This window comes from Heterocephalus glaber, unplaced genomic scaffold (genome assembly GCF_053883595.1).
Source record: "Heterocephalus glaber isolate CG9 unplaced genomic scaffold, H.glaber_assembly_v1.0 deba00001504, whole genome shotgun sequence".
Classification (NCBI taxonomy): domain Eukaryota; kingdom Metazoa; phylum Chordata; class Mammalia; order Rodentia; family Bathyergidae; genus Heterocephalus; species Heterocephalus glaber.
In genome coordinates this window covers 3,318,810-3,344,802 of record NW_028258324.1, presented here as the reverse complement: position 1 = coordinate 3,344,802, position 25,993 = coordinate 3,318,810, and the positions used below count along the sequence as shown (strand labels likewise).

The 25,993-nt window shown below is 44.5% G+C and overlaps 1 protein-coding gene across 6 annotated transcripts in view; it reads left to right on the top strand.

The window, feature by feature from the left end:
• The first annotated feature begins 7,325 nt into the window (after positions 1 to 7,325).
• Positions 7,326 to 25,993, top strand: part of Usp4 (ubiquitin specific peptidase 4) — a 43,828-nt gene continuing 25,160 nt past the window's right edge. For 2 of the 6 annotated variants that reach the window (XM_087186049.1, XM_087186050.1), the window contains exons 1-8: positions 7,326 to 7,525; positions 10,770 to 10,897; positions 12,109 to 12,239; positions 14,125 to 14,251; positions 15,624 to 15,769; positions 15,894 to 15,955; positions 20,967 to 21,107; positions 21,986 to 22,103. In XM_087186049.1, coding sequence (XP_087042175.1) covers positions 7,425 to 7,525; positions 10,770 to 10,897; positions 12,109 to 12,239; positions 14,125 to 14,251; positions 15,624 to 15,769; positions 15,894 to 15,955; positions 20,967 to 21,107; positions 21,986 to 22,103 — 954 coding nt within the window. In that variant the 5' untranslated portion in view covers positions 7,326 to 7,424. The remainder of the gene's footprint in view (positions 7,526 to 10,769; positions 10,898 to 12,108; positions 12,240 to 14,124; positions 14,252 to 15,623; positions 15,770 to 15,893; positions 15,956 to 20,966; positions 21,108 to 21,985; positions 22,104 to 25,993) is intronic. The other 4 variants (XM_087186052.1, XM_087186053.1, XM_087186054.1 and 1 more) reach the window with 3 other exon arrangements.

Sequence of the window (25,993 nt, the reverse complement as noted above, 5' to 3'; positions counted from 1 at the left end):
CCTCCTTGCCCTAGGGGTAGGAGCCTAATCCCCAAAGATTAACCTCTGTCTGCATCCTGTGGCCACCTAATCCCAATAGTAGCCCTCTTTCTGAGAACGAGTTGTATGACCCTCACAAAATATGGGCCCTACTCACAAATTCTGGATTTCCTCCAAGTCTTAGGCCTACATAAGTCTGTTTTACACAACTGGAAGCTCATCCAGTATTATGTTTCCATTACCTTGCTCCGTCTTTCCATATTGCCACCCAGTGTTTTTATCTGCTCTGAAAAAGTCCTTCCCAACTGTTGGCACTCAAGTGTTGAGAGTGTAAACAGTGTACATTTAGCTGCCCTTTCTATCTGGTGCCAGCCCTCCTGGGATAGTCATATCTCAGTGACCAGATGCCGCCAGTTAGGTCCCACCCCTCCATCTGTTGACCTCGCTGCCAGTAATCTCTCATGACAGACCTAGAGCCAGACCTGTCCTGTGCAGGGCACCTCCACAGCACCTTGGCACAGCTTACACTTGGACAAGCAAGACCCAGAGACACCTGAGTGGTACCAGCGTGGGTCAGAAGTTTTGAGGTCCCAGCAATTCTGCCCAAATTGGTGACTCAAAACCCTTCCTGTGTCCAAACCAGCTATTTAAGAACTTTGCTTCTGGCCCTAAGCAGGGAGCTTTTGTTGTGACCCCTATGGTCTGCTCTTAGGTTTCCAAGGATCCTCAGCACCTGCACTGGCTCCTCCCTCCATTAGAATTTAACCTCCCTCTGGCTACAAGGTCTCTCCTCTCAGTTTTTTTTTTTTTTTCTTTTCCTCTTTGGTACTGGGAATTTTACCCAGGGCCTTCCCACTGAGTTTTTAATTTTTATTTATTTATTTTGGATGTTTTTTTTTTTTTTGTACCAGGGATTGAACTCCGGACCTAGCGCTTGCGAGGCAGAACCACTGAGCTAAATCCCGGGCCTGGATTTTTGAGGCAGGGTCTTGCTATGTAGTTCAGGCTGGTCTTGGATGTACTATGTAGCTGAGGCTGGCCTCAAACTCAAAGCAATTCAGCCTCAGCCTTCCAAGGGCTGGGATTATAGTCAAGCATCACCATGCCTGGTCTCCCATTGAGTTTTTTAATTTTTTATTTTGAGACAGGATCTTGCTAAATCACTAAATTGCCTAGGGTTGGGTTAAACTTGCTCCCTCCAACCTCAAGCCCTCAAATGCTGGGATTACAGGCATACAGCATTATGCCTAGCATCCCCTCAGCTTTTTGAGTCCCCTTTGAGGTGACCCAGGCAAAACTGCTCCCCCTTAGGCCCCACCCTACCTGTGTTCCTGTCAGAACACCCTGGAGTCTTGATTGCCTCTGAATAAGTAGTCTGCTTTCCCAAAGGTTAAGAGCCTAGGAGGTATGATGGCTGTAGTGTAGTGGAGCTGAGTATATACACTAAGCCACCTATGACCCTTATGTCTCACATTTCTCTCTTCCTCAAGAGCACTCTGCTCATCACTGACTTGCCACAATAGTCATTAATTGGTCCTGTGACATGTGCTCTACTGGATGCCTCAGGAAGGCAAAGGAACAATATATAATACCTAAAAAGGCATGTTCTGTGAAATAGTACAGGGTGCTTGGAGAATAAATAGGGTCATGATTGCCTCCTGGAGAAAGTGACAGTAAACTGAGGAACTGAAATCAAGGAAATAGCTGATGTTGGGTGGAAAGGCAAGAAGCATAGTATACAAGGGCCTGAGACACAAAGGTGACATTATTTGTTGCAGAAGATTGAACAAGGCCATTACATGCTAAGCATGCACTCTACACTGAACTACACCCCAACTCAAGAAAATGGCATTACTGAAACCAGCACAAGGAGTAGGTTTTGTAGGATCAAATCAGATGTGTTACATGAGCTGGGTGTGGTGATGTACTTCTGTAATCCCAGCACTCTGGGAAGGTGAGGCAGAAGAATCTCAAATTTGAGCCCGGCCTGGGGTACTTAGAGACTTAGCGAGACATTGTTTTAAAATAAAAAATTATGGGGCTGGGTATTTAGCTTAGTGGTTCCAGCGCCTGCCTCACAAGCTCAAGGTCCTGAGTTCGATCCCCAGTACCAAAAAAGAAATTTTAAAATGGGTTGGGGATATAGCTCAGTGAAAAAGCCCTGGGTTTAGTCCTTGGTACCATAAAAAAAGTTAATTTAAAAACTATATAGGTAAGCTGGGGATTTAGCTAATACTGCCTGCCTGGCAAACAAGAGGTCCTGAATTCGATCCCTGGCACCCATAAATAAATAAATGAATGAATGAATGAATGAATGGTTTTACATGAGACATTCAGATAACAAGAGGCTCAGAAGTATTTAGAGCCAGGCATGATAGTACATGTCTGTAATCCCAGTAGGTGGGACGATGAGGCAGAGGATTGCCATAAATGCAAGGACAGCCTGGACTATATACTGAGTTCAAGACCAGCCTGAACAAGGAGACTAAAAACCAAAAAGTACAATATTTAAAGGCAAAGCTCTAGCTAAGGGGACTATAATTACTGGAGAAGGTGAGGTCACCTGAGGAATGTGGGAAGAAAAAGATCAAGGGGGGGGTCCTAATTCCTATAAATTCACAAACCTGGGTCAGGGGCAGAGAGGTGAGAAACCTGGATGGATGGAATCAAGGAACTGAAAGAAGTGACATTTCATTTAAACATTTTTAAAAAAAATAAAGAAAAAAAAAGCAAGCAGGGCTGGGGATTTAGCCCAGTGGTTCTGCCACTTGCCTCGAAAGCACTAGGACCCAAGTTCGATCCCCGGTACCAAAAAAAAAAGTGTCTTGGCACATGCCTGTAATTCCAGCACTCCATAGGGTGAGCCAAGAGGATTGTGAGTTCAAATCCACCTCGGGCAATTTAGTGAGACCCTGTGTCAAAAATGAAAAGGACTGGAGATGTAACTCAGTGGTAGAGCACAAGTCTAGTATGCAACAGGCTTTGGGTTCAGTCCAAAAGCATTGCAAAAAAAAACAAAACAAAAAAAGAAGCTCTGCTCAGACAATCAAGACAAATTCGTGTGGACTGAGTGCTTCTCGACAAACACTGTCCCAGAGAAGAGCAGCAGCTAGAAGGCCAGATAGCCACAGGTGTGGAAGGTACCAGGTCTTGTTCTAGGAGCTCAATCACCGTGTCCAGGAATCAGCTGGTGCTTGTGAAAACATCTGCCCTGGAGCGCACCTCCAGAGCTTTGGGTTGGAAGATTGGGACCCAGGACCCTTCTCTGGAGCCTTCCAGCTGCACCAAGAGCCAAGGCTTCCTACTCTAGCTCTCCCCTTTCTGTGCAGGGTCAGTGCAAAACGAGCCCCGGACTTTCCAAAATGACTCCACCACTTCCCCCAGGCTGTCTGCTGACTCACCCTTACCCACTCCTTTTGTGGGGGGGGGGGGGTACCGAGGATTGAATCTGGGAACTTGCGCTTTCGAGGCAGGCAGCAGAACCATTGAGCTAAATCCCCGGCTGCTTACCCACTTCTTTCTTCATAGTTTGTGTCTTGGGCTGCCAGGAAAGGGAAATTTTGAGCTCCCCGCACAGGTGATACTGGGTGGGGAATATTCTTCCTCAAAGTTCCCTGCCTCCCTTTACTAAAGGTCTTTCTCTACCCTCTTCTCTTCAGGAACACTCAAGACAGTTAAAACTTAAGTATTTCCCAAGAAACTGAACATTACACACACACACTTTTACTACTCAACGTTGTAACTGTCCCTGGCTCTGATCTGCACTCATCCTGCTTTCTTGTGTATCAGCGGTTTAAAAGGACATGTAAAGTTGGGCATGGAGGTACGGCCTGTAATGTCAACACTGGGAAAGCTGTGAAGCAAAGGATCAAGGTTCAAGGCCAGCCTGGGGTATATACACAGCTAGACCCTGCCTCAAAACAAAAAGTAACAATCAAAAGGACAAGTACACTGGGGATTTAGCTCAGTGGTTTCACTGCCTGCTGCGCAAGGGCAAGGACCCGAGTTCGATCCCCGGTACCAGAAAAAAAAAAAAAAGAAACAAGGAAAATCAAAAACATTAAATCTGACAGATAGGTCAGATACTGCTTGCACAATTACCTCTTGATCAAATGACTTCCTTGCTCTGTCTTCAATGTAATTCCTCAAACTTTTTTTCCCCCTGAGACAGGGTCTCCCTATGTAGTGCAGGCTGGCCTAGATCATTATGTAGTCCACGTTGGCCTTGACCTTGCTGTGATCCTTCATCCTCAGCCTCCTGAGTGCTGGGATTACACATGTGCACTACCACACCTGGCCCTAGAGTTTAAATTTGTGATGTGCCTGCCTCAGCCTCCCACAGTGCTGAGACTACAGGCACATACAACTACCCTCAGCCATCCTTCAGCTTTTTTTTTTTTCTTCGGTACCAGGGATCAAACTCAGGACCATTCACTTTCAAGGCAGGTGCAGCACCACTGAGGTAAATACCCGGCCTCCTCCCGCCCCTTTTTTTGAGACAGGGTCTCACTATGTGGCCCAGACTGGCCTCAAACTCACAGTGAACCCCCTGCCTCACGCCCAGCTTCATCCTTCAGCTTTGGCCTCTCCAAAAACTCAACTCTAGATTTATGACAAAACAAAAAACAAGAGCTAAGCTTGGTGGTGCAGACCTGTAATCCCAGCACTTGGAAGGTTGAGGCAGTAAGAGTGCCACAAGTTCAAGGCCAGCCTGAACTACACAGTGAGACCCTGTCTCAAAAAACCAAACCAAACCAACAAAAAATTACCAAATAGGCTGTATACTAGTGGCACAGCACTTGTCTAGCATGTGTGTGTGCACATGTGTGCACACACACACCCACACAAACATAAACCTAAATGAGTAGGCTACTTACTGCTGGGGCCTCTATTTGCTACACTGAGAAGCATTGAAACTGATTTTTTATTTTTTGAGCCAGAGTCTAGCTACATAGTTCAGGATGGCCTTGAGCTCACTCTGTAGTCCAGGCTGACCTTGAAATTTTCGGCAATCCTGCCTCTGCAGGGTTCACAGGTAAGCACCACCACACCCTGCAAGACTGGTATTAATGATAATGAAGGTAGTGTGCTGGGTGGGGCCTGAGACCAGAGCATGGAAACTTCAGGGCCACCCTGGGTAATTAAAACCTTGTTTCAAAATAAAAAGGAAGCTGGGTGTTGTGGGACTGCATAACCTTTGTTCCTTTTCACCAGCCCCATTGTGATTAAATGTGAGTTAATGGATAAAGATGCTTGTTAGTTTTGGGACACTAGATAAAAATCTGTAACAGACCTAAAGTCCCAAAGTAAACTACTCAACTCCTTGTTTGCCCGGAACTGATGTTCCGGGCACCACAATTTTTAGAACAAGCTGCAAATGTCTGCTGACCATCAATACGTGACAGTCGACCACTAACCTTTGTCCCCTTTTCTTTAATTCTATATGTTAACTTCCCTCTCAACCCCCTATAAAAACAGCCTCGGACTCTGAGTTAGCTGCCTCTCTAAGCTATTTTGCTTTGGGAGCGCCGTCTGGCCAGACTAATAAAGGTCTGTTTTATTTTCCAACTTGTCTAGTGTGTTCCTTCCCGGGTGTTCTTTGCTGTAGTCAGTTCCTCGGAGCGTTTGGTAAGGCTCTTGGTCTTACATTCTGAAGGCACCGCTGGGATTCCTGGGTGTGCTTCACTAGTCAGCTCCTCAGAGCGTTTGGTAAGGCCCTCGGTCTTACACTAACTTGTTTCACATTCTTTAATGGCATTTAACTACACACTGCTCGGCACTGTGGTGAGCTGCAGATCTCTTTTAGATTGATGGAGGGCAGAGATTGGTTTTTGTTTCCTCTGGGGTCCAAACTAGGGCTTCAAGTGCCCTAGCACTGAGCCACATTCCCAGCCCCAGGACAGTCTTGCTGGGCGTAATGGTGCTGTGGGACCAAAATGACTCCATTTTGGAGCTGTCTCCTTTGTTCTCTCAAATTTGTGCTTAAACTAGGAATTCACCACTTGAAATTCCTGAGTTTATTACCCAACCACCTGTGTACCCGGGGAGAGAGCGTTCCAGGCACACTATCTGTAGGATAAGCAGTTAATGAGCTGACTGTCCACACAAGATAGATGCGGCCATTAGTGGGTCTGCTAACGATCAGTATGTAACAACTGGCCGTTAATCTTTGCCCCTTTTCTCCCTCACAAAAACCAATACGTAATCCCCTTCGACCCCCAAAGCCTAGCCAACCAAAACCCTACACTTCATATGTATTGAGTATTAACCAATCACCTGGCTACTAATAACCAAAGCTTGTTGTATTCTCAATAAAAACCCTGCTAGTTAGGGACTCAGGGCTCTCAATCTCGATCCGCTGTGTCGGTGACAGTTGAGAGTCCCTGCTTAAGCTTGAATAAACGACCCTTGTGTGCTTACATCGGAAACGGCCTCCTGGTGGTCTCTGGGACTTCACAATCTGGGCACAACAGTGCATGCCTATAATCCCAGCACTCAGGAGGCTGAGGCAGGAGGATCACTTCGAGTTCGAGGCCAGCCTGGGCTACATAGCGAGTTAAGGACAGCCTGAACTGTCTAGTGAGACCCTGTCTCAAAAAACAAAACAAGAGAGACTCACTTATGCTAGTTACCCGGCTGCCTCCTTGCTCTAGGCTGACTTTTCCCTCCAGGAGGAGGCCTGTGTGTTCATGTATTCAGGATCTAGTGAAAATCCTAGTGTTCAGCACATTGTTTCTTGTTCCAGGAACAAATCCAGATGCCTGTGTACTTAGTATAAAGACATCTGCCTGGCTCCCTCTCAACGAGTGGCTCTGGTCCCCTCACCACCACCACCACCAAGAACGCGGCTTCCAGTGCAGGGGAGCCTGACTGCCTCAGTCACAACTACGCAGGGTCCACCCAAGATTACTAGGCATTCGATCTCAAGTTTGGGCAGCTAAGGATTAGCCTAAGGCCTCCACCTGAAAGTGGAATGACAAAGAATGAAGAGGAGAAAAAGCGAGTTCTAAGACTTCGCGCCCTGCCTTTGTGCAGGACCGGATGGAGTGCCTGAGGGGCTGAAGGGCCTGCGGTCAGACCCCCCTGAGATCGCGGGCTAGGCAGGCCTCGGAGCTCTTCGCGGTTGCCACTCTGAGCACCGGCAGGCTGCGGGAAGCGCTCACGGTGTGGGCGGCAGGAAGCGGCGGCCGCTTCCCTACTCCCAGCGCCGTTCTGCGGGCCCCTGCGTTTTACTGTAAACTGGCCGGGAGGCTGCGCGTGGGGGCGGGGAGAAGGGCAGAGGCTGGCAGCAAGCGCAGCCGCGGATCGGACCAATGGGCGCGCTCACGACGCCGTATGCGTGCGTGCGTGCGCGTGTGTGCGTTTCATACGTGCGAGGGCGCGGCTCCTAGCACGCAGTCGGCGCAGCGGATTTCCGGGCCGGCTGGGCTAGGACAGCGGACGAGATGGCGGAAGGCCGGGGTTGCAGTGAGCGACCGGATGTGGAGACCCAGAAGTCCGAGCTCGGCGCCTTGCTGAGGACCACGCTTCAACGAGGGTCGCATTGGTGAGCACCCAACCCGCCCTGCCCCGCTCAATCAGGAGCTATGGTTCTGGCCCCCAAGCCAGGCCCACTGTTTTTGGCTGGGGTAAGGGCCGGCCAGAAGGGGTGTCTCTGACCCAGATAGGGTGGCCTGACATCTGTCGCTCAGGAGAGGAGCACTAGGGGGATCTGCCGACTGTGCGGCGGCACTGGTATGGCCCTGGCCCGTTCAGAGCCTCGAGGGCTCGGCCGACTGGCAGGGAAGGGACGGACGGTAGGATGTGGAAGAGGACCCCGCTCGATGCGACCCTGAGAAGAGGATTCGTTTCACCAGAGAGGACTCGCTGTGTGACCTTGGTTGAAGCTGGCCCGACCCCCTTCGTTCCTTACTATTAAAACCAGGGTAGCAGTTTGTGGTTTACCACCTTCAGTGGGTTGAGGTGAAGATCAGAAGTAGATACTTTGTAACTTGTAAATTGCCGAACAGGCGTCAAGGTCAAAAGCTAAACAAATTCTGAGAGCCCCGGATTATTTTGGTAGGAAATGTCAGAAGCAATTGTGACAGCAGTGTGAAGTGGGAGAGGAGGGGAACCTAGAGCCTGGAGCAAGATAGACAATTGAAAGTTCAGCTTTAGAAGACCTAGGCCGGAGATATGAGGCTTCCTAATAGATTATAGTAGAAACGACAGTACTTTCCAGTAGTGGAGAGATTTCTGAGTGGTGTTAACTCTGTGAGAGTAGAAAATTAGGGCTAGGATTTGTATTGAATATGATTGAACATCACTGTCTTGCAATAATCAACAGAGGAATTGAAGCAGGAAAGAGAAACATTTGATTAAGAGTAGTTCATGAAATGTATATATATATATGCCTTTTGTTGGTACTGAGGATAGAATCGATAGTCTTTACACTGAGCTACATCCCCAGCGGTTTTTTTTTTTTTTTTTTTTTGGTATCGGGGATCGAACTGGGGTCCTTGCGCTTTTTTTTTTTTTTTTTTGAGACAGGGTCTTTTCGAAATTTAGGCTGGCCTTGAACTCACTGTAGCCCAGCCTGGCCTGGAATTTAAAGCAATCCTTCTGACTCAACCTCCCCAGTGCTGGGATTATAGGCATGTGCCACCACACCCAGCTCCTGTTTATGTTGTTTATCTTGAGTACCCAAGCTGTGAAGAGCAAGCAGAGGTATTTTTGAACCTATTCTGCAAAGGGGTAATATATAAAGAATACTAAGCGAAAGCAAGAGAAGTTTAAGATAGATTAAAATCATATAGTAAAAGTGTATGGATGGTATTGGTCAAGAGATTTGGAGGGAAAACAGCATTTTAGAAATTGGGATGTATTTATGCATCCTTTTGGCTTCAGGGAAGCTGCCTGAACCTCTGACTTCTGTGTATAAAATTTATTGGACTCACCAATATAATTGTTGTGCACGCACACACACACACACACACACACACCCCGCCGCCCTGCCCCCCAGGATCTAACTCAGAACCTTGTGTGAGGCAGGCACATTGCCACTGAGCTAAATCCCTGGCCCTCACCAACATAATTGTGCTTTGTTGTCTCACAGAGGTTTCCCTCTCCTGTCTTAGTTATAAAATAGCATTGTAGGGCCGGGGATTTAGCTCATCGGTTCAGCCACCTGTCTTGAAAGCACAAGGTCCCGAGTTCGATCCCTGGTACCAAAAAAAAATAAAATAAAATAGCATTATAATACTTTTTTTTTTGGTACTGGGGATTGAACTCGGGACCTTGTGGTTGCCAGGCAGGCAAGGGGCCAGTGAGCTAAATCCTTGGACCTGTAATACTTTTAAAATATAAATAGAGGGCTAGGGATTTAGCTCAGTGGTGCTGCCGCCTGCCTCACAAGCACAAGGTCATGAGTTCAATCCCTGGTAGCAAAAAATAATAATAAAATATAAATAGATTTCCTTATTTTAAGATAGGTCTTGTTATGATGTTCAGACTGGCCTTGAACTTCCTATGTAGCCCAGGGTGGCCTTGAACTCGTGGTAATCCTCCTGCCTCGGCCTCCCAAGTGCTGGGATTACAGGCATGCATCACTATGCTTGGCCACCAGATTTGCCTATAGAAAGCAATAAGTTGAATATGAGCTGTCCGTAAGGGTCCATGCCTATAATTCCAGCACTTGAGAGGCTGAGGCAGGAGGATTGCTCACTGGAAATCAGGTCAGGGTGTCCTCAAATTCATCGAGATCCTTCTGCCTCAGCCTTAGAATTAGGCATTACAGGTATGTATTACCATGTCCAGGTTATTTTTGGATACTATATTTTATGGTCCTCAAAGGGTGCCTGAATTGGGTGCTGGTGTTATTCCATTTTGAGAAAGAAAATAAGTACTGATTATATTAAGCAAAGCAGTGTAACCAAACTGTTGACTTGGACACACATCTCTATAAAGATCATTAATTTCATTAATGACTTATCAAACATGATTTTACCTATGGAAAGCCTCTATTAAGAAAAATTTCTTGTTTTTTTGGTGGTACTGAGAGTTGAATCCCAGGCCTTGCACATGCTTGACAAATGCTCTTCTCCTAAGCTACATCCCCAGCACAAAAGAAGACTCCATTTATTTATTTATCTATGGAGTACTGGGAATTAAACCTAGGGCCTTCCCACTGAGGTACATACCCAGCCCTTTTTAAGATTTGAGATGGTCTTGCTAAATTGTCCGAGTTGGGCTCAAACTTGCTATCTACCTCCTCAGCTGGGATTATAGGCTGGAATTACAGGTATTTGCAACCAGGCCCATGGAGCACTATTTAAATAAGCATTTTGAAGCTAATTGTTTCTTTTATTTTTTTGATTTTTTTTTTTCCTATGCAATTTAGGTATGCCTTAACTCACTATATAGCCCAGGCTGACCTGAAACTTGCAGCAATCCTGCCTCAGCCTTCCAAGTGCTAGGATTACAGGTGTGTGCCACCATGCCTAGCTCAATATTTATTCAGTCTTATAGCTGTCTTTCCACTTAGTGGATGACTGCCTTAGGCCAAGCCCTTTGTGCTGTGTGAGGCTGGTTGGCTCTTTCTTGGGAGTGTGTATTATGATAGGGGTTACATATTCTCTTAAGTCAAAAGAGCATAATAAAGATTAAGTTTGCTGGGGATGTAGTTCAGTGGTAGAACACTTGCCTAGCAAGCCACAGGTCCTGAGTTCTATTCCCAGCATTGAAAAGTTAAGGGGGAGCTGCAGAAACTTGTGACCTTATTGTTTTTTCTATAGTAAATTCTCTGTCTCTAGGTATCTTATTGATAGCCGGTGGTTCAAGCAATGGAAGAAGTACGTGGGCTTTGATAACTGGGATATGTACAATGTGGGTGAACATAACCTGTTTCCTGGGCCAATTGACAACTCTGGACTTTTTTCAGGTATAGTATGCTTTTCTAGCTAAATGTTCACCGGGGAGATGGCCTAGGCTCCTTTTTTTTTCCTTGAAACAGGGTCTTGCTTTGTAGCTGAGGCTGGTCTTGAACTCAGTAATACTCCTGACTTAGCCTCCTGAGAGCTGGGATTACAGGCATGTGCTACCACGTCTGATTAGTGTTTTATGTATCTGTAACATGGATATTGCAGACCTGTCTTTCCTGGTAGGAGGAGATAGAAACAAGTATCTCTGATCTGCATCTATGACAGAAGTCTCTAGAAATCCTTAAATTAAGTTGCCTCATTTCTTTTCTTTTTGGAGACAGGGTCTTGCTGTATAGTCCAGGGTGGCCTTGAACTCACTGTGTAACCCAAGCTGGCCCCAAATTCCTGACGGTCCTGCTTCACCCTCCTGAGTGCCAAGATTACAGGAATGCCTCACATGCCTGGCAGCATTTGTGTTTTGGGGATTAGTTTATTTTACTTTGTGTAATATTCACAATACTGATTCATAAGGTAGAATGTCAGAATCTTCTTCCTTATTTTTTGTCTGTGTGCCTCTGGTACTGGGGATTGGACTCAGAGCTGACATACTGAGCTGCATCCTTAGCCCTTTTTTGTTTTTTGGCCCCAAGTTTGAGGCCAGCCTGAACTACAAAAGGAGACCCTGTCTCAAAAAAAAAAAAAAAAGGGTAGGGATGTAGCTCAGTGTGAAGGCCCTGGGTTCAATCTCCAGTACTGAAAAGAAAAAGAGATTTGTAGATTGGAAGGTTTTATTCTCTTTACTCTTTGTACTTTTGTGATTGGGGCCTGGGGTTCTAGGGTCTTTGCACTGTGCTAAGTTCCCAGCCTTGTATTTGTATTGTTATTTTGAGAGAGTATCTCTTAGTTGCTAGATTGTCAAGGATAGGCTCAAACTTTCCATCCTCCCCCTCACCTTCCAGAGTAGGCAGGATTACAGTCTTACTCCAGCACACCTGACTTTTTTCTTTCACTGATTTTTAAAAGAGATATGAGTTCCTCATAAAATGTTTAGAAAACATGGCTAAGGGCAAATACCAGTCAGTCTGCTGTGTGTTATATCAATTTATAGAATTTAGGGATTTGTATTTGTTTCTCTTAAATACTTTTGTTGTTGATGAAAAGTATGTAAAAATCAGATAAAACAAACATTTCCGGAAGAGCAGTGAATTAATGTGCTGTTTTCTTTTTCCAGATCCTAAGAGTCAGACCTTGAAAGAACACTTAATTGATGAGCTGGACTATGTGTTAGTCCCAACTGAGGCCTGGAACAAATTACTGAATTGGTATGGCTGTGTAGAAGGCCAGCAGCCCATTGTCAGGAAAGTGAGTATGTGAATGGCCACATTTGCTGGTCCGTATCTGCATGTGCTCCCAGGGGGGCACTTGGCTTGTGTTGGTTTCCTAGGAAAATGAATATGTTTAAGAGGTTGAGTGGAGGTGGCTGAGCCCTTGTTTGTGGCTCTCTTAGGGAATGTTGGTTGTACATGGTGGTGAGGCTGCTCACTGAGGGTGTTAGAGTGACTGGCCTCTGGTGCTACCCGCTGGTTTGGGATGCACCCAGCAGTGTTGTGCGAGTACTTTCTTGAAGGCTCTGAGGACCATGTGGACATATAGTTATGTACGTTTTTCCCCCCAAACAATTTAGTTTAAGACCCCCCTCAACCCCCCACCCCCACCCCCACCCCCGCCCAGTACTTGGAATTGAAGCCAGGAAGCATTGAGCTATATCCCCAACCTTTTTATTTTGAGACAGGGTCTTGCTGAGTTGCCCAGACTGGCCACAAACTTGCAGTCCTGTTGCTTCAACTTTGTCTCATTATTTGGGATTACAACTGTGGGCCACCACATCTCACTCCCTTCTTGTTTATCTTAAAATATTTCTAGAGCTGAGGATGGAGCTTATTGCTGGAGAGCTTGCCTAGCACATGTGAGACCCTGGACTGGATCTCTTAACACTGCAGACTCTACCGTGCCCACCCTAACTGCCTTTCTGATAGTTTCTCCTCTGAGTCTAAAAGGCTTTAGTCATATGGTCAAGTCATTTACAAAACCTCTTTGGGAAGGTAGGCTCTGGGACAGATTGTTAGCAGTTCTAGTAGTCAGGACTCACGAGGCGACCACCATATTGTCTCCCCTAGTTGTTTGGTTGTCCTACCAGAAGAAAATCACCAGAGCCCATGTGTCTGCTGATACTTTGGCACTAGGTAAATTTCTCACTCTGCTGGTATATGTTCTCCATCTTGTCAGAGGAGAGAGCTGCAGTCCTAAGACTGTTTCTGTGAGTCATTATTCAAGCCAGAGCTATCTTTTTCTCCAGCTGAGCCCAAAATGGTTAGGGATCAAAAAGTTAGAAGTATATTAACCTTTTACATATGTCCTCCCACATCTAGGATGCTGCCACATGAGCTCGTTCCCAAGGGCTGTGCCTGTATTCTTAATCCTCTGATTAGACAGATCCTTCAAGAGAGGCATCATGGTCTTGCGTTAGAGGTGAACAGTGACTTTTTTTTTTTTTTTTTTGAGACAGGGTCTTGCTTTGCAGTTCAGGCTATCCTTGAGTTCAATGTGTAGCCCAGGTTGGCCTCCAGCTCACAGCGATCCTCCTGCCTCAGCCTCCTGAGGGCTGGTATTATAGGCGTGGGCTGCCATGCCGAACCGAGGCCTCTGTATCTGGCTTTTTAGGCAAGCATGGCTATGAATTAATGGGTTAAGGGTTTTTGTTTGTTTGTTTCTCTTTTTTTGGTGCTGGGGATTGAACCTGGGGCCTTACACATGTCACCCAAGTGCTTTACCACTGAGCTACACCCCTGGCCCACAAATTCTTTCATATAGTTAGGCATATACTTTCAGGAGGAGTTAGACCTTACCTTTGCCAAGTTTGTTTTGTTTTTTGTTTTCAGACAGGGTCTCACTATGTAGTTCCAAATGGCCTTGAACTAACTACGTAGCTCAGGCTAGCCTCCAAGTGCTAGGATTAGAGGCATGTGCCACTAGGCCCAGCTAGAAAAGATTTTTAATATTCTGGAAGAGATGGACGATAGCTTTAAAAATCTGTACTTTAAAATAAAATCTGTACTTCTGATCCCTTGGTGACTAAAAGAAACTGATGATTATGAGTTTTCTGCTGTTTGCTGCTACTGGTACATGTTGCTTCCAAGACTGCCTGGGTGTGGAAACACTGCTCCTTTACCCTGCCTCTTGTTTACAGGTTGTGGAGCATGGCCTTTTTGTCAAGCACTGCAAAGTGGAGGTGTATTTGCTGGAACTGAAGCTCTGTGAAAACAGTGACCCCACCAATGTGCTGAGTTGCCATTTCAGCAAAGCAGACACCATTGGTGAGCAAGCAAGCTGGGGTCCTGGGTGTGTCATGAGAGACTGTAGGGCAGTGTGGTTTATGGAAGGAAAGCCGTGCACTCTGCAGACTTGTTACCCAGAGCCTGTTCCCCAGGAGATTCTTGTGGAGAGACATGTCCAGGAATCATGTTCTGTAGAATACTGAGTGTAATCCTTGCCCTTTTGTCATACAACAGTAAGAAAGGTAGAGTTAGAGAAGTTAAAAAGTAACTTACTAAAAAATCCTAGCAAGAGGCTGAAGATGTTGCTTAGTAGCAGTAGTATGTGCAGTGCTCTGGATTTGATTCCTAGCACACACAACCAGAATTATCACCACAACAGTCTCAACAGGAAAGTGCCAGTTCACTACCTCCCACCCCCCTCACACACACCATGGGGATTGAATCCAGGCCTTTCTCACCAAGCTACATCCTAGCCATTTTTTTTTTTTTGGTACTGGGAATCGAACTCGGGACCTTTGCGCTGAGGCAGGTGCCAGAACCACTGAGCTAAATCCCTGGGCCCCTAGCCATTTTTTAATTTAGAAGCAGGGTCTATAGCTGGGTGTGGTGGCACACACCTATAATCCTAGCATTCTGTGAGGCTAAGGCAGAAGAATTGACAAGTTTTGAGGTCCACTTGATGAACTTAGTGAGACTCTGTCTCAAAGTAAAAAAATAAAAAAGTCTGGGCATGTAGCTTATTGCCATAAAGGGAGAAGGAGGGACAGAGAGAAAGAAACAGACAAATAGACATGGTCTTGCTAAATTGGGCAGGCTGGGCTCAAAATTGAAATTCTCCTACCTCGGCTTCCAAAGCACTGAGGTTATAGGCATGTACCACCACGCCCAGCTCAGATAAAGCTTCAAAAACTAGCTCTGAATCCAGGCATTGTGGCACACACCTACAATCCCAGCACCCTTGGAGGCAACAGTGAGTTCAAGGCCAACCTGGGCTATAAACCAAGACCCTATGTTAGGAAAAAAAAAGAACACATCTGTTTTAACTCCAAAGAGAATTTTTCTCACTTTTTTTCTTTTCTCAATGCTGGGGATTGAACCCAGGGCCTCATCCATGCTAGGCAAGTGCTCACCTCTGAGCTACATCCCCAGCCTTGCTTTCTTGCTTTCTGTGTTTCTCTGCTCTAAGACCTACATTATCAGAGAAGGCGTAAAGACATTTTCCCATCATAATAAGGGGGTCTGTCAGAACTTTCATTCCAAAGTATCTGAAAAGGGAGAAGGAAGGTACAGGTTTGCTTTGACTGTCTTTGTCTTTGTATCAAGAAATCCCTAAAAAAAAAAAATAAATAAATAAATAAATAAATAAAAAGAAAGAAAGAAATCCCTGAGTGATGTTTCTACCTCTCCCTAGCAACCATTGAGAAGGAAATGCGGAAGCTTTTTAACATCCCTGTGGAGCGTGAAACACGGCTCTGGAATAAATACATGAGCAATACCTATGAGCAGTTGAGCAAGCTGGACAACACTATCCAAGATGCTGGGCTGTACCAAGGCCAGGTAGGAGGGCTGAGGCCATGCCCAAGCAAGCAGCTCTGCCCAGGGCACGTGGCCAAAAACCATTGGCTGTAGCATGTTAGAAGTGTGGTGGATGGCAATCTCCTGATCTGGTTTCCCCTTTTAGGTGCTAGTAATTGAGCCCCAAAATGAAGATGGCACATGGCCCAGGCAAACCGTGCAGTCAAAGTAAGTGATCCTTTTCTCCCGTGTGGCTGGGCTCACAGATCTTGTAGAGACACTCTTTCCTCAGGTGGTTAAGAAAAATTGTTGTGGGGGCTGGGGATTTAGCTCAGAGGTTTCGCAGCTTGCTGTGCAAGCGCAAGGACCTGAGTTCAATCCCCAGTACCAAAAAAAAAAAAAAAAGAAAAATTGTTGTGAATCAAATGGAAAACTCATGGGCCGGGGATTTAGCTCAGTGGTTTCACTGCTTGCTGCACAAGTGCAAGGACCTAAGTTCGATCCCCGGTACCAAAAAAGTAAAAATGGAAAACTCATTGTTTCATATCCAGAATGAAGAGTTAAGATGAAGCCCCCAGCCTTTGGTAAACAGCATGTGGGGCGAGAGGAAGAGGAAGAGAGGGGCCCAGGGTCTGACCCTGCTGCTCTGCCAGGAGGTGGCTGTGTTTTGTCAAACTCTTTTCTTTCCTTACCTTATAGTCAGAGGCTTTGTAGGAAAAAGAAGATGACTGAGGCATGGGGTTTTGCATTACTTAAAGGTGTTAGTTTCATTCCACTCTACTCTACCCACTTGCCTGTTATTCATTGTTACCTTTGGAGCTTGGCTAAGGAATTGTTCAGCTACAGACATAGCTGTTTTAGAGATAATCATGTGATACATGGAATTGTGCATATCTTCAGAAGGGGAGAGAAACAATTGATGAATTTTCCTCTTTTTGAAAGATGGGAAAGTCCTGTCTGCTTCAGTCTTTATGGAGAGATTGGTGAGCTCTGCTCTCTTCTTTCAGTTACATGTGATTAGTCTCATAGCTTATTTCAAAACTGAAACCAGGAGCCCTCTCTTGAGAAACATGCATGAAGACAAAAAACATTGGTGAACAGTTTTAAGGAGTTTCACAGACCCCTTGAACCCCAGTTGTGGACTCCAGTTGTAAGAAACCATGAGTGCTGTTTCCTGATAAGATGACAGAAATACTTGTGGAAGACAGAATGGTGCCTCCTGTCTCCACAAGAGATGTCCACGTCTTAATATCCAGAACCTGTGAATGTGTGAGCATACAGATGAACATCACAGATGTGATTAAATTAATAACCTGAGATGGGAAGATGATCCAAGTGGGCCCAGTGTGGTCACACTGGTCCTTGTGAATGAAACAGAGGCTGGAAAGTCGGAGGTTGTATGAGGAGAGAAGCAAAGTCAAGAGTGAGGAAATGTGAGCCAGGGAAGTGAAAATGGGCAGCCTCTAGCAGTTCTGCACCCTCCAAGAAGGGATGCAATTGGTCATTTGGCCAGCACCTTGATTTTAGCTCAGAGAAGCATTTTGGACTTTGGACTTCAGGAACTGCAACATAATAAATTTGTTGTTTTAAGCCACTGAGTTTGTGACAGTGATAGGAAAGTAATACACAAAACCAGGCACCTCCTCTCTTGGAACTGGAAATACCATAAAACTGAGGGACAGTAACCTGAAAACTGAGAACCCACTGGAGTGACAAGATTTGATTGCAGCATATGAGGTAGGCCTGGTAGCTCAAAGCAAAAGGGGGCTAGGTATCATGGCCAGGGAGTTACACCTTATTTTATTCCTAGCCTTGCTTCTATGTCTCCCATACCAGGAGGCCTAAGAGATTCAGTTAAAAGAGACAGATTTTGGAAAAGAGCAGTGCCTTATTATGGGTCTCTAACCCTGAAGGTCAGAGTCATGTGGTCAAGTAGGGAATGAGTTCAAAGTGGAATTCCCGGGGTACATTCCCCTCCCCATTCCCCAGGGTAGTTCAGATACTGTTGCAGATGGTGAGGATATAGCAGTAAACAGCACAAAGTATGCACAATATCCTCAAGGAAGACAGTAAGATAAATAAGAAAAACACTTGTCCACAGGTTTATAAACCCTGAATAAAAGTCAGGAAAGAGAATGAGTGAGCCCTGGGCTTTTGGATGGGGAGATTTAACCAGGATGAAGGGTCGGCCCCTTTAAGGGTCCTGTGCACATTTCTATGGAATAGGGAAGGAGCATTTGTGAGTGTAGGACAGAAGTCCTGCTGCAGAAGTAGGGCTGATTGAAGACCAGCAGGAGTTTGTTGTGCTGAGCTGGAGAGGGTAATAGGAAGGTGGAAGATGAGGTGTAGAAGGCAAGGAGGTAGCAGGTCCTGGGAATTTGAGAGATAGGTTCTAGCTTTGCCTCCAGGAAGGGGAGGAACCTGTTGGATAGTGTATACAGTGACACTGAGGTGCAGTATGATCTGTGGTGACTCCCAGGGAGTCAGAACCAGAGATTGACAAGGATAGTCAGGATAAATGGAAAATTACAAAGTTGCTGGCAGCATAAGAAATAAGCATAACGAATATTGTTAAAGAAATGAACAGGAACAAGTATATGTATTTGGAAAGAGAATTCAGAGCATGGGTTGAACAGCAGAGTGGTTGTAACTGAAGACTCAACAGTTTGGAAGTTCAGGTTAAAAAATTCTAGAAGGCATTATGAAGGGATAGAGGGGAAATGAGGCCCGGGGATTTAGCTCAGTGGTTTTGCTGCCTGCTGGTCAAGCGCAAGGACCTGAATTCAATCCCTGGTACCAAAAAAAAAACCAAGGGGAAATGATAGATGTGTGCTATGGAGGGTATTAGTATTTCTATATTAATGTATGTGTAAGATTATTTCTGAATTGCCCAGCGTGATGGTGCACACCTGCAATCCCAGCACTCAGGAGACTGAGGCAGGAGGATTGTAACAAGTTCGAGACCAGCCTGGGCTACATAGTGAGTTCAAAACTAGCCTGAACTACATAGTCTGATCCTGTTTCAAAAAACCAAAAAAAAAAAGAAGAAGAAAGAGTGAGTTTTTGTATATTAATGTATATCCATGTGAGAGTGTCTTATATCAGTATCCATATAATAGGGATCTTAGAAGCAGAGAAAAATGACAGAGGGAAAGATAAAAATATTAGAAGAAAAGCTCACCAAGTTTCTCAAAAGTTGTAAAGATAAAAGACATCAAAAAAGAAAAAGAAAAAAAATGCCAAACATCACCTAAAAGAAAGGCCTATATTTGCATAGTAGAATGAAATTAATAACAAAGATGGAGAGAAAACTCCAAGTCATTTTGAAAGAAAAAGTCATTTATGCTAGTGCTTGATTTTGTTTGTTTTGTTTTTTGTTTTGGTACCAGGGATTGAACTCTGGTCCTTTCGCTTGCCAGGCAGGTGACTGAACCACTGAGCTAAATCCCTGGCCCTTTGTTTGTTTGTTTTGATAATGTTCTCCCTCAGTTGCCCAGGCTGGGTTGGAACTTGCAGTCCTCCAGCTTCACCCACCAAGAGTGTTGGGATTACAGGCATGTGCCACCATGCCCAGCTAATACCAAGCTTCTCAGCAGTAGGGATCTAAGAAATTCTTTTTTTCAGATTCAGAATTTTTTTTTTTGGAGACAGGCTTGAACTTGTTTTGTAGCCTTAGGTAGACTAAACAACTATCCTTCTGCCTCAGCCTCCTGAGTGCTGGGATTACAGGCATGCATCAACATGCCTGGTTTGTTTGTTTGTTATTTGTGGTACTAGGAATTGAACCCAGGGCCTTTACACTAAGCTACATTCCAAGCAGCTCTTGTATATTTTTTTATTTTGAGACAGGGTCTTACTAGGTTGCCCATCCTGGGCTCAAACCTGTGATCTTCCTGCCTCAGTCTCCTGAGTACTTTGATTATAGCTCTGCATCAACATGCTTCACTGACTTCATAACTTTTTAACCCACCAATAAATTGATAAAGTAGGTAGCAGTTTAAGATATGGGACGATTAGCCCACAGATTAATCTGTGAAAAATATTGAAACATGAATCTGAAACAGTGAGATTGCTTGCATGCACCAGTTATGAAGCAGTATAATTTGGTGGTGGTGGTGGGGTACCGGGGATCGAATTCAGGACCTTGCACTTGCCAGGCAGGCAGGCAGCAGCACCATTGAGCTAGATCCCTAGCCCTAAGCAATATAATTCTTGAAAGGCATTGTAAAACTAAATTGTCATTTTCCTGTTCTAGTGTCCTAGCCAGCTATTTTATTTATTTATTTTTGTTTTTAACTCTTTGAGGTAGGAACTCACTGTGTATGTGTAGTTCAGGCTAACCTTGCACTCACTACTTGTATGTAGCCCAGGCTGGCCTTGAACTTGAAGGAATCCTGCCTCAGCCTCCCAAGTGCTAGGACCACACCTATCTATAAGTACCTATTTAATTTGTGTCAGATATTTTTGGGGAAAGTCATCTCTTTTTGCCATTTTTCTATGACTTTTGTGTGTAACTCCTAAAATACAGAGAAGCCAAACAAAACAAACCCAGGAGCTTATGGTATATAAATAAAACCAGAAAAGTTCATCTTGGGGTTTATTACAATGGAACATTTAGTGTGTGATCTTGTGAACTAATGAGACAGGAAGACTAGTTAATTTGTTTTGGTTTGGGTTTTTTTGGTTGTTTTAGTTTTTTTTTTTTTTTTTTTGGTACCGGGGATTGAACTCAGGTCCTTGCGCTTGCACAGCAGGCGACGAAACCACTGAGCTAAATCCCCGGCCTGGTTTTTTTAAGACTCATTTTTGTTTGCTTTTTATTTTTTGGTACCGGGGATTGAACTCTGGACCTTGCGCTCGAACCACTGAGCTAAATCCTCGGCCTTTAAGACTCATTTTTGAGGCAAGATACCTTGACTCTCAATACAATTTTGAAGTATTAATACAAAAGGATTTTTACAGTTTATTTTAAATGACTGCAGAGAAAGTTTTTTTTTTTTCTTTCTGAGACAGGGTCTTGCTTTGTAGTTCAGGCAGGCCTTGAACCAACTTTGTAGCCCAGGCTACCCTCAAACTTGAGACAGTCCTCTTGCCTCAGCCTCGGGAGTGCTGGGATCACAGGCGTGTACCACCATCCCTGGCTCAGAGAATGTTATTTCTTGAGATGAGACCTAAGGCATTAAATAGGGCTTGCACTTTCCAAAAAGTCAGCAGCATTGTTTCTACTTTTTTCTCCCAGATCAAGCACTGCACCTAGCAGAAATTTTACTACCTCTCCAAAATCATCAGCAAGTCCTTATTCCTCAATGTCCGCCTCTCCCGTTGCAAATGGTGATAGCACTAACACCTCTGGGGTGCACAGTTCCAGTGTCAGCAGGGGGTAAGAAGCACTCACACTCTGCATCCTTGATCTCTGGGTCTTTTTCTTTTTCTTTTTTTTTTTGGTACTGGGGATTGAACTCGGAACCTTGTGCTTATGAGGCAGGCAGCGGCACCACTCTGTCTGAGTCTTTTCTAAGGCTGTGTCTGGATTGCTTATCTGCTGCTTCGTCAAACATGGGATCAGAGCACCCCACGGGAGTGTGCTGCATGTGGTTTCTCTGCTAATTCCAACCTAATTCTACTTGTCCTGCGAGCTGGTGTTTTCCCACAGCCTGTATCATGGGGGCTGGATCTGGGGGTGTCACTGCAGTTGTTGGTGAAGGGATGGGCTGGCCACATGCCAGAGCAGCTGCATGGGGAGGGTCCTTAGCTCTGCAAACGCTCTGTGTTTCCCTTCTGGTTGCCCATAACCCTTTCTCCAGGAGTTTCCATAGCACCTGCCACATGGCATAGACAGGTAGAAGCTGAGTGTGAGTTGAGAGACTGTACATGAATGCTCAGGTCCAGCCAAGGCCAGGTGTGGCCTGGTAGATGGTGGTAGATGCAAACTCTTGATCTTGGTAACCTAAATGTTCTTCTCTGAAGTCATCTCCAGTCAACCTTCTAGAAGGATATAAAACTAGCTCTTACCAAAGCCCAGAAGAGGAAAATTCAAATAATACTTCTCACCTTAAGGATGTGCTTACCAACTGCTAACGTGTCACATCAAGAGGAGGAGCAGGTCTGAAGGACCGCAGAGGAAAGAGGAGAGAATTTCCATTAGGGGGATCTACTCCCAGACATGAGTTGTAGAGGCCCAAGCAGTGCCCCCCAAAAGTATCTGAGGGCGTGTATGCAGCATTTGCTGTTTTTGCTGACATGAGTTGTGTTTTTCAGTGGATCTGGCTTCTCTGCTTCGTATAATTGTCAGGAGCCGCCATCTTCTCATATCCAGCCTGGGCTCTGTGGACTTGGAAACCTGGGGAATACCTGCTTCATGAACTCTGCTCTGCAGGTACAGGGAGAGCCACTGTCTGAATATGTGTATCCTGAGTCTTCAGTAAGAGTGGTCTGGGCTCCCTCCTTTTAGTGCTTTAGTAGTCTGAAAGGGCATCTCTCACTGGTTTGGTTAAGAACGGCTTCCTCAGTACCTGTGGCCACAACATGTATTTTTTTTGTTGTTGTTGTTAGCAGGGATCAAACTTGGTTCATTGCACTTGCGCAGCAGGCATCGAAACCACTGAGTTAAATCCCTGGTCCCACAACATGTATTCTTAACCAGTTCTGTGTTTGGGTTACAGTAAAAAACAAACAAACAAAAAAACCTTTCCCAGTATTGGAGATTGAATTGAGGGCCTCAGGGATTTTAGGCAAATGCTCTATTATTCAGCTTACCCTGCCCCCCTTTTTAAATCATTTTCTTTTTAGACAGGGTCTCACTAAATTGCCCAAGTGGCCTTGAACTTGCAGTCCTCTTGCCTCAGCTTCTCCAGTAGCTGGAATTAGCAGTAGTAGAAACACTTTGGGGCCAGGGATTTAGCTCAATGTTGCCACCACCTGCCCTGCAAGCACAAGGTCCTGAGTTTGATCCCCAGTACCAACAAAAAAATTTTAAATTTTGTTGACTGTTGGGGTATGATCTCCCTAGAAAGTATTGGAAAACATACCTTTCTCCTTGATCGTTGGGAGGATGAGGACTCAGAACACCTGGGCCATGCTCAGCTATACTGCCCTGAAGGATGACCCCTTTTTCATCAGTCAGTTACCTCACCTCATAACCCTTACTGGAGAAATCCTAAAATCTTTGTTTGAAACCTCACTTGTACATTCATCAAATAATTTGTTGGGCACAGACTGTTCAGTAGCTCTGTTACAGTCATGGGCCACAAGCAGTTAGGGTCAAACTGCAGTCAGGAATGCATAGTCCCCAGGACTGCCCTCAGCTCTGAAGCCAGCTTCAATTTTGGGAGTTCCTAAGGCGACATTCAGTTTTGATGATTTGTTAGCAGGATTCATGTAAAGCTGTTATGCTCATGATATAATGGTCTGTTATAGGGGTAGGATACAGATTAAAATCAGCCAAGGGAGGAAGCAAATCAACCACGTCCAGAAGGGTCCAGACATGGAGCTTGTATTTCTCTCTGTGGACACCTTGCCTTCATGGCACTGTGTGTAGCAGTAGCACAGAGTACACTGTCTTTGTGGAAGTGCACCTGAGCTGCAGTGTGCATGTGTGCACAGTTTTTCTTTTTATTTGAGGTGGGGTCTGGCTGTTTGGTCCATTTTAGGCTTTGAACTCTCTGTGTAGCCCAACTGTCTTTGAATTTTCTTTTCTTTTTTTTTTTGGCACTGGGGATTGAACTCGGGTCCTTGCCGCTTGGGCAGCAGGCAGCAAAACCACTGAGCTAAATCCCTGGCCTTTTCTTTTTCTTTTGATGTACTGAGGATTGAATCCAGGGCTATTGCACTCAGCTACATCCCCAGACCTTTTTACTTTTTATTCTGAGATAGGATCTCACTAAGTTGCCTGGGTGGGGCTTGGACTTGTGATCCTCCTGCAGGAGTCCTCTACCTCACTTGGTTCAAACATGATTCTTTTTTCCCCCCAGTCCTAGGGATTAAGCCAAGTGTCATCACATCTTACACTACATCCTTACCCTTCTTTATTTATTATTTTATTTATTTTCTCTCTTTCTCTTTTTTTGGTATTGGGGATCGAACTCAGGACCTTGTGCTTGCAAGGCAGGCACAGCGCCACTGAGCTAAATTCCTGGCCCTCTCTCTCTCTCTCTTTTTTTGAGACAGTCTCACTGTGTAGTTCAGGAGGGCCTTGAACTTAACTGTGTAGCCCTGGCTGGCCTCAAACTCATGGCAGCTCTCTTGCCTCAGCCTCCTGAGTGCTGGAATTACAGGCATGCACCACAATACCCAGCTTTCTGTTTTCATTTTGAGAAAGGGTCTCATTAAGTCTCTAAGTTGCATAGCCTGGGCTCCAGTTTGTAATCTTCCTGCCTCAGAGTGCTAGAATTGTAGGTTTGTACTATTACACATAGCTTTAAACATAATTCTGGCTGGGGATTTAGCTCTGGTTCTGCCGCCTGCCTCACAAGTGCAAGGTCCTGAGTTTGATCCCTGGTACCCCAAAAAAAGGAATTCTGTGGAATAAAACCTAATAACCTCCTAGGAAGACTCATAAGGGAGAAATGCAAATGACTAATGGTAGGAATGAAGAAAGAAACCACAATAGATTTTATAGACATTTAAAAAGATTATTGGAGGATAGTAAAACTCTGTGTTATTGGACTGTTGGACAGTTAAAATGGACAAGTTGCCTTGAGAAGCACAACTTACTGACCTTAAGAAACAGAAAATCTGAATTTCTTTCTTTTTTTTTTTTTTTGGTATCGGGGATTGAACTTGGGACCTTGCATTTGCAAGGCAGGCACTGGAACCACTGAGCTAAATCCCGGCCCCATGTCTGATGTATCTTTTTTTTCATGTGTGATATTTTTTATGCCTTCTGTTCTAATTATCCTGATGTTTTCCTCATAATTTTTTGGTTGTGGTAAAGTATTTTGTCTTTGGCTTAGTTATATTTTGTCTTCCCATGAAATATTGGCATTTCCTAGTCCCTTCCATTAAAAAAAAATTACCTTGGGCCGGGGATTTAGCTCAGTGGTTCTGGTACCTGCTGGGCAAGCGCAAGGACCCAAGTTCGATCCCTGGTACCAAAACAAACAAAACAAAACAAAAACGATAATATTTTTAATGTAAGTTGTTATGTTGGATCTTGAAAAGATTTTTTATGTTGTGCCTATGTTTCCTACATATATATGGTATAATAACAACAAATATTATTTTCTTGGCATTTACAAAGGATTTAAATGTGTACTGCCTCATTTACCTTTATAGCTACTATGAAATACATAGGTTAGGTGTTATCATTTTTATTCACATGAGAAACTGAGTCTCATAGAGGTGAAATTCAAAAATCACATAATTTGTGGTAAGATTAGAACATATATGTTGTGATTTAAATCTCTCAGATTTTACAGTTAAGGCTACCTAAATTTTATTTTATTTTTATTTATTTATTTATTTATTTTGGTACCGGGGATCGATCTTGGGTCCTTGTGCTTGCGCAGCAGGCGCCAAAACCACTGAGCTAAATCCCCGGCCCTAAATTGTCTTTTTACTTTCAACTTTATATTAGTATCATTGATTCATACATCATTTAAAATTTTGTTGAGGTACTGACATAGGTTAAAAAGCATACATTTATATGGGCCGAGGATTTAGCTCAGTGGTTTCACTGCCTGCCTCGCAAGCGCAACATCCCAAATTCAATCCCCAATACCAAAAAAACCCAAAAACAAACAGAATTAGAAAAAAATGTACATTTATAGACTTCAAGATGTTTAATGTAGTGAAAAGTGATAGTTAATAAGCCAAAAGTTTCAATACTCTATTACATGTTGTGAGTTTTTGCCACAGGTTGGCACCTTGTTTAGTTTAATTCTTCTATCCATCTCATACCCCAGTGTGAAATTTAAATAAATAACTCATTTCTCCAATTCAGGTATGGCATTGAACACAGATAACACAGAAATTTCAGACTCATGCAAAATACTGTTTTGTCTAGTGGTAACAATAAAGATTAAGAAATAATTTCACACATTGAGAAAGCTTGATGAATTTCTAATTCAGTGTGTATTATTTTGTTTAAAGTTATAAGTTTACAGAATAGTAGGCAGTCATGTTTTATTTAATGTACCATAATATTCCAACCCCAACTCCCCCCCCCCCCCCAAATCAGCTTTTGCCTTCATGTTGCCGGTTGGAAAGACAGCATCTCAGGCAGTGCTTAGTTCCTCCAAGACCGTGTCCCTGAGTCAACCCTGCACT